At 43.2% G+C, this 8,288-nt stretch overlaps 1 protein-coding gene across 1 annotated transcript; it reads right to left on the reverse strand.

The window, feature by feature from the left end:
- MYF6 (myogenic factor 6) lies at positions 1–1,963 on the reverse strand. Its single transcript, XM_058741921.1, has 3 exons — positions 1,355–1,963; positions 974–1,064; positions 1–732 (listed from the first exon to the last, which is right to left on the reverse strand). The coding sequence occupies exons 1-3, from the start codon at positions 1,871–1,873 to the stop codon at positions 614–616; spliced, it is 729 nt and encodes a 242-aa protein (XP_058597904.1). The 5' UTR covers positions 1,874–1,963; the 3' UTR covers positions 1–613.
- Positions 1,964–8,288: the final 6,325 nt, after the last annotated feature.

Consider the following 8,288-nt stretch of genomic DNA (forward strand, 5'->3'; position numbering starts at 1 on the left):
TGGCGTCTAAATTAAAATAGGGCTTCTCTTTATTTATGTGCACATAGTCCCAAACTATGTTCAGTTCAATCAAATTAGGACCAACTTTGTTCAGAAAGAAACTCATTTTTTTAATATTACGATATCAGGATCCTCGCACATTTTTATATGCAATCCGTCACTCCACATTTAAAATATTACTTCTTGGGTTTACATAAAAAATGAAAGTACTAAGATTATTTACAAAAATACATTCAGTACCACTAACATTTAGATGCAACGTTCCCACTTTGCTTCGGACAGGAATGAACTTCTTTTGAACATGGCACAAAAGGATCGCCGTAATAAAAGTAATATGTTGCACAACTAACCAAACAAAAGCAAAGTAAGGCTGCTAGACCTAAGCCACTCGCGGTTCCAAAAGTAAAAGCCCAAAGCCGGAGGCTTTTTCATGTGAGCGTGCACGACAGTTTCTGAGAAGTTTCTCTGTGAACATGTCTCCTTCCCTTTCATAAACTCGTGGGTCTGAGTTCCTAAATATTAATGTAATGTGACCCCGTCTAAAGGATCAGGCGAAGGAGGGAGGGTGGGATCTTGCCGCTGCGTGGAGAGCATCCCAAACTCCGGCTCCCATTTACTTCTCCACCACCTCTTCCACGCAGGGGAGTTTGCGTTCCTCTGAGGAAATGCTGTCCACGATGGAAGAAAGGCATCGAAGGCTACTCGAGGCTGACGAGTCCATGCTTGCCCCTCCTGAGCGCAGAAAAAGAGAAACACAAGCATAGCACCCAAGGAGTGAAAGACGAGGCAGCCCCGGGCGCGGCGCGAGGCCGCGCAGGCAGTGCGGGAGGACCCGGTGGCCGCGCGCGAGGAGCTCGCCCCTTGCAGGGTGCGTCCCCGCCCCGCCGAGGCTCCGAGCCCTTTCTACCCTTTCACCCCAGCCCCCCTCCCGGCGCGTTCTCCGGCACAGCCCAGCGCCCTTCTTTTACTTTACCTTCCTTGGCAGTTATCACGAGCCCCCTGGAATGATCCGAAACACTTGGCCACTGGGAGCTGCAGGTGCGCAGGAAATCCGCACCCTCCAGCTGGAGAAAAACCAAGGCCGCAGAAGATTAGGAAAGAAACGTCGGTTCCGGGGAGGGAGTGGGGGAACGTGGTGGGGTGTCTCCCCTGCTTCCTCGGGCCGGGTACGAATTTCCTGCCTGTGGCAGGCACCCCGAGTGGACGGGTCACTGGGGGTTCATTCGAGAGGGAGCGGGAGGGGCGGGCGAGGAACGGGAACTGGAACGGAGACCCAGCAGCTGGAGGTTAAGGCCCCAAGGAAAGCGTCTAATCAGCCTTTGCGTTCCCCTGCCCCGGCAGCAGCTGGGCTTACATTCTCTTGCTTGGGTCTGTAGCTGAAGGGGTCCACCCCTAGCTCCTGCATTTTCTCCTGTTGATCCAGCTGATGGAGCAGATCCTGCAGCCGCTCTATGTAGCTGATGGCGCTCCGAAGAATCTCCACCTTGGGCAGCCTCTGGTTGGGGTTGGCCACAGTCCGCCGCTTCAGTGCCTCGAAGGCCTCGTTGATTTTCTTTAGCCGCCTCCTTTCGCGCAGGGTGGCAGCTTTCCGCCGGTCAGTGGGGGCAGATTTTCTTTTGCACGTCTTGCAAGCCCAGATCAGACATTGGCCGGGGCAGTGGGGAGGCTGCAGGCCTGGGGGCGCCAGGACATGTTCCTCTCCGCTGCTGTCGCTCCCAGCTTCCGGGGGCATTTGGTCCTGGCAGGGGGACAAAGTACCATCACTCCCTGGGTACAAAGGAGAGCCCTCTGCCACTTCTAATGGCTGCAAGGTAACATTTTCCCCGTCCAAGTAGAAGAAATAGGAGCCAGTTTCAAAAAGGTCCATCATCATGTTCTCCTCCTTGGCCTCTGACTCGGTCTGAACTGGGTGATGGGCTCAAAAACCCAGAGGAACCACCCAGATGGCATTTAATTAGTGTGGTGACATAAGTCGCCCCAGCTTTATATATAGTAGCTCCTGAAACTCAATCCAACTTTTAGCTGTCAGGGAGCATCAGTCTACCAATGTGATTCCAGCCAGCGCTCTAGAATATCTAGTTTGAAAGAAAACTGAGAAGTGTCACCTCCAGGACGATGTGACAATCTGTATGCAGAACAGGTTAAAACAAAATACTAGGAGAGAATCCTACAATTTAAATAAAGCATTGAATGGTTCCATTTAAGATAGTTTAGATGCTAACCTGTTTACAGGACAACTTCAAAACAACTGGGGATTAACACTGCTCCATTCCCCTCCCCCAGGCTCATCTGAATTCTAAGTATAGACCCATGATGAAAGATTTCAAAGGCAATAGCCATTGCTCCAAAATAGCCTGGTTAGTATTTGCAGAGTGGTTCAGCTCTTTTCTCTGTCCTGCCTGTCAAAAAGATGCCATTCCTGTGATTAAAACTATTACAGTCCTTCAAAGGTTATACATGACTTTCAGGCTTCAGCCTCAATAGCAGCAGGTAAATCTCTTTCCTCTCTTTTACTAAGGCTGTAAGATGATTTGGGAGCTGGAGGGGTGGCTGGAGGGTGCTCAGATTCCTTCCTTGGCTATCTTTTTTGGGGGAATTCTGAATTCTGTACCCCTCCATGGTGGAGTAGCGGTACCCATGAGGTAAGGGGTGGGGCATAGGGGTGGGGTTGCAATACATATAATCACTTCTCTTTGAAAACAGTTTTAGTGGAAACAAGACTCACACTATAGCTACTTTGTATTTCAGAATTCTATGTGGCCCCCTCCACTCCAAGGTGCCTCCTTATGGCTCCTGTTCTGCACACTGTGCTTATAGCTTGTTAGTTTACATTCTTGATATACATTGACTCCAAATAGGATTGGGATGAGAGAGCACCGAATCCTAACCACTAGACCACGAGGGAGCGTCAGGATTCAGATGAGAAAGGTGGTGACCAAGGCACAAGCAAGGAAGTAAAACATTTTAATTGCAGCTTGCCATGGTCCAATGCACACAAGTATGGTGGTTGAGAAAGCAGTACAATATAAGGATGATATATGGGTTCTAGATTGGAAAGAAAGCCCTTCAAGTCCTAGCTAAGTTAATTTCTGTTTATGTGTACATAGACAAGTACTAGCTCTTGGTTTCCTCAAGATAGCAGTGGTTGTCTTACAGATTTTTGTTGAGGACTGACTCAAATGATATCATGCATGTGAAGCACATAGCCTTCTATTAGTTGCTTGATGAGCCTTAGCATTTAAAGCATAAGGCTATGTACAGGGCTAAGACCATTTTTTATGAAGGAAATAAAGCAGAGCTATTGCAGAAGGGTTTTTTTCCCCCTCTGTTATTATTGCATTCTTTTCTTTTTCTTTCTCTTTCCTTTCCTTTTTCCCTCCCAGAGCTCTGGTAGGACACCCTTCACCTATAAATGGCCTTTGGGATGACAGTCAACCTTGGTTTTGGCCTTTCTAGTCAGTGCCTGAAAAAGTAGATGGAAACATAAGGTCTTCTTATTTTACCCCCAAGCAGGGATAATTATAGGCTATGTTCACTATGACTTCATTCTGTAAATGAAAAGAGTGAAGACAGTACAAGGGATCAATGGTCAGACAATGTAGGAACAAGCTACATTTTTAGTCAAGTCGCTTATTCCAGAAGATAATTCTTCATAGTCTCTTCCTGTTGAGTAATAGGCTTGGGGTGTTCTGTTCCGACACTTTTGACTGTTTTTATGTTTTGTTATTATGCAGCTGAGTAATTTCCTATCAAGTTTTAGAACCATTTTTTTAGGATTTTGGAAAGGTAAGAAACCCAGGGAAGAATAATAAGAAGCCATTATTTTTGTGTGTGACATTTGCTCCTATTTCTAGCAGGGCTGGTTGCTAACATCAGCAGTTAAGATAGCAGATTGGAGGCTCTAACAGGTCAGGGTATAGTCTAACATCCATTATGGAAAATTATCCTCTACTTTTAACCACACTGTATGATGCATCTAATAATGTGAAGACAATTTGAAAAGTCATATTTAACCAGTAAAAGTATTTAACATTATTGCTAAGATTATTAAGATAACAATAACTAAAATTCATTTATTCAACATTTTTGGGGTACCTACTAACTGCCAGGTAGTGTCCTGGGGTAAGCATAAAACAGTAAAAAATGATCCCTTTTCTCATGGAGTTTGAATCTAGAAGGGTGAGTGAAATTGACCAAGATAAAAAAATGTGAGAAATAGCCCTCAAATTGGGGTGCACAAGCCTTATGTTATAGTCATTTTAGCTTGGGAATTCTTAGTCAACTCCTACAGCTCAAATTCTCAGTTTTTTTTATCCATAAAATTGATAGAGTGACAAAAGACATCATACTCTCAAAGGTAGTGACGAAGTTTTTAAAATTGTGCAATCCCTTAAAAATGTCACATATTCTATAAAAGTACTTTCATTAATGGAATTAGATATAGGCAAAAAATGAGATAAGAACAATAACAAATGTAAGGAATTTTGTTGCCTGGATAACGGAAGTGACGTTAAGGTGGTACCATTCACTATTAGTCACTATTGATTTTAATCGGTATCAGATAGATGTGGGGGAGTCTGCACATCATGAATCTACCAAAGAATGTGAAAGGGCGCACTTTCCTTTTTATTTTTCCCTCATTCAAGTGTTGTCCCTGGAGAAACAGTGAGTTAAAAATGTAGAGAGAGAAGATTCTAGAAAGTAGAAAAGACTTTGAGGTGCTGATCAATAGCCTCCCAGACAGGGGGTGGCATGTCTTTGTGTGAATGCAAACTTTACTACTGAATTGTTCCTTATTAAATTATAAAGCCCCTTTCCCAACATTCTCTAGGACTCCGGCCAATAAAATTTAGTGTCTTTGTTCACCTTAGTTGAAACAGCCTTTTCCTTCTTTTGTTGTTGTTTTGGGGACTGGGGGGTGGAGGTGCGAGGAGAGAAAAAGGAAATGCCAGCTTGGGAAATAACCACCCGTTATTAGATTAGGTAATGGGAAAATATGCAATGCTTCCAAACAACTAACTGGTGAACTCTTGGAACTCAAACTGTTTACAGAATATGAGATGCTTGTAATTGCAATTGCATTATTTCCCAGCAGAACTTGGGAGACACAGACCTTGACGAGTGGTCTAAACAGGTTTGTGTAAACCGAAATCCTCCAAACTTAAAATAGTGCAAGTACGTTTTTAAAAATTATGGAAAAAGTAATAGCAATGAGAGAATAATCATATTAAAGATCAATTATTTATCGGGGGCCTAGAGTTCATTCATAATAAAATCTGAAACGAGGCTGGTGATAAAATGGAAAGTTTTCAGTTTACTAGCTCATTATTCTTACTTCATGCTGAATTATTTGTAAACGCATTTTCATCTCCACAAATCTTGACTGTATCCAGTTCTTCTCTGTGAAAAGAAGTGGGAGGGAAAGGATTGTGGGTACTCAGTCAATGGTGGATTTTAGCTATGAGTCTTTGGGAAGGTGGTGTAAGCATTGGAAAAACAACTTTGGAGTGAGCCAGGATCTTAATTCTAGCCATTCTTTTTTTTTTTTTTTTTTTTTTTTTTAATGTTTATTTATTTTGGGAGAGCGGGAGCGAAGGGGGAGCAGAGAGAAAGGGAGAGAGAGAGACAATCCCAAACAAGCTCTGTGCTGATGGTGCCCAGCCATGTGTAGGTCTCAAACTCAGGAACCACGAGATCATGACCTGAGCCAAAATCAAGAGTTGGATACTTAACTGACTGAACCACCCAGGCACCCCTAGCCATTCTTAATTTTATTTTCTGATTCTCGGTTCTGTAAGAGATCAACCAGCATATATAACACACCCATCACAGGCTTGTCAGCCTAAAATGAATAATACGTGTTGAGTCCATGATATGGAATATGCACTAAATAAACGTTAATTTCCCCCCATTCCCTAGTCAGTTCATAAAGCCTCTGACGGAAATAGCCAGAGTGAGTTAACTGAAACACTAGATTTGGTGAGGCAGATATTTAAGACGAATTTAGGGATTTGTTTGTGTTAGTGGTATAATGGAAGTGAAACTATTGAACCTTGTACCTCCAGTAGCAGTGTTTTATGTATTCATGCTTCAACAAATCTCCAGTTTCCTGGGGGACAGATACTAATTAAAAGATCACATAAATGTGTCCCGGGAGCTAGGAACTTTAGAGGAAAGGACTGAGGTTTAAGCTAGTGCACAACAGTGAAGAATCTATCATGAACTGGAAGCCCGAGAAAGGATGGTTTAGGGATGGAGTCCCTGAGATTGTGGGGTCGCTATTTCTAGGGAGCCTGTGGAAGATTTTTAGCAACCCTGTGGGTTGGGATGGTGGCGATAGTAGGAGGAAGCTTAAGGAAGTAACAGCCACAGATGAGGGTTTGTTCAGAAACTGAAGAGATTTTCGTGGGTCGCATCTAAGGAATTTGGCTAGGTTGTTGCATAGTTGGGTTCAAAGAAAGCTGTTTCAGTCATAGCTGAGAGTAGGACTGAGAGCCAGACAGAAAATGGTTATACTTTCTCAGCAGTGAAAAAGAGAAAGAAGAGAGAGAAAGGGATAGAAGACAGGAGTGGGGCGGGGAAGGAGCGAAACAGAAGGAACAAAACTCAGGTCCAGCCTGCCCGCAGAAGAGGCGACTAGCATGGCCCATGAGTGGCCTAAAAATTGAAGGTGAAGGAAAGGCCCGCTGACTGAAAGTGAAAATTCAGAAGAGGCAGATTAATGCTTTAAACTGGTGGCAGCTAAGTAAGTAACATGAACCCCTGCACCTGTAATTTACCTAATCTGCAAGCAGTTTGTGCCCAGAGATGCCCCAACACTGTGGTAAAAATAGTTTTGCACTTAGACTCGACAGAACATTCGAGTCACTTCAGAGAACGCGGGGGAGGGGCGTGAACCACGCAGAGGAACAGGAAAGACTGTCAGATCCTGCGCAGTCCCCAGAGGGCGGCAGCGACAGGTTCTGCCGAGAAAGGGGCCGGGCCTGTGCTTGGGAGGATTGTGGGTTCGAGGCCTGCTGTGGGGCTGCAGTTTTAAAACAGCTAAGAAAGGGGTCTAAGACAAGCCAGGGAGGAACCAGAGTGGCTGCTATTCCGATCCGTTAAAAGATATAGTTTCTCCTCGTTGCTCTCACCCCGGATTCCCTTCCATTTGGGAGTAGAACACAACTTACACAAAACTTGTGCTCAGTTCGTGCACTCGCCGAAAATGGTGCCAAAGGAGGCTGCTGCTCATTTATCTTCTAGGCCGTGGCTTCCAGAAAAAGAGACAATGAATGCTCCTCTACCTGAGAAACACTCATTCTTTGGTGCTTACAAAAAGGAAGTTTTCTTCGTAATTTTATTCTCTCCATTATTTTTCATTTAGATTTATGAATTTGGCAGCAACATTCATGAACCGTTGGAATCTTTCCAGGTTAAACAATGCTTCCTGGTGGGTCACCAACTGGTGTAGGTTTGCTTAGGATGGGAACCCAGGGACCCTGGCTTTCAGTGCTAACACTGGGAAAATCCTGTGCAAATCAGAAGGAATCGGTCACCATACATCCCAGAAAATAGGATAGATGCCTACAAATATCTGTTCATAAATAAAACAACAGAGTGCAGGATATATAAAGTAGACTTTTTTTTTCCCAATTATGATGGTTACAAATATGAGGTTTGACTTCAGATCCAAATTCTAGGCCCAGCTCTGCCACTTGCTAATATTTGACCGTGGGCAAATTATATAACTTCTCTAAGTCTCAATAACCAGTCCATGAAGTGGAAATAATATCACCTTGTAAGGTTGTTTTAAAGATGAAAACAAGTCAACGAAACGCTTAATATACAGTGTCTAACACATAGTAAAAGTCTCTACAAATCAGTATTACATTACTTAACTTTTGATTGAAGAAAAGAAAAAAAAAATCATCCACCTACACATCACCTTAATAAGTCACACTCTGCTTTGTTTTCTACATGCCCCCAAATTTCATAGAATGTAATATTACATAATGTAAATGTACTGAATAATTTTAAAAATATAATACAATATTATATAGCTTGCCTTTTTTACTTAAAATATTCCATGAACTTTTACATGATACTACATACAGCTGCTGTTTAAAATGTCTAAGATACATGGAGTAACTTTTCAGTGTTGCTTACATCTTTTAAAACTGAAATCAATTGTGCTATTTAGATGATCCAAATCATAGTAGGCTCTGGTGTTACTAGCTTTGCTAAGCTAAACAGATGTCTCTAGTGTAGAATAGTTGGCCAAGGATTTTGTTACTGTCCTCCAACTG

The sequence above is a fragment of the Neofelis nebulosa genome, chromosome 8, assembly GCF_028018385.1.
Source record: "Neofelis nebulosa isolate mNeoNeb1 chromosome 8, mNeoNeb1.pri, whole genome shotgun sequence".
NCBI classification, from domain to species: Eukaryota; Metazoa; Chordata; class Mammalia; order Carnivora; family Felidae; genus Neofelis; species Neofelis nebulosa.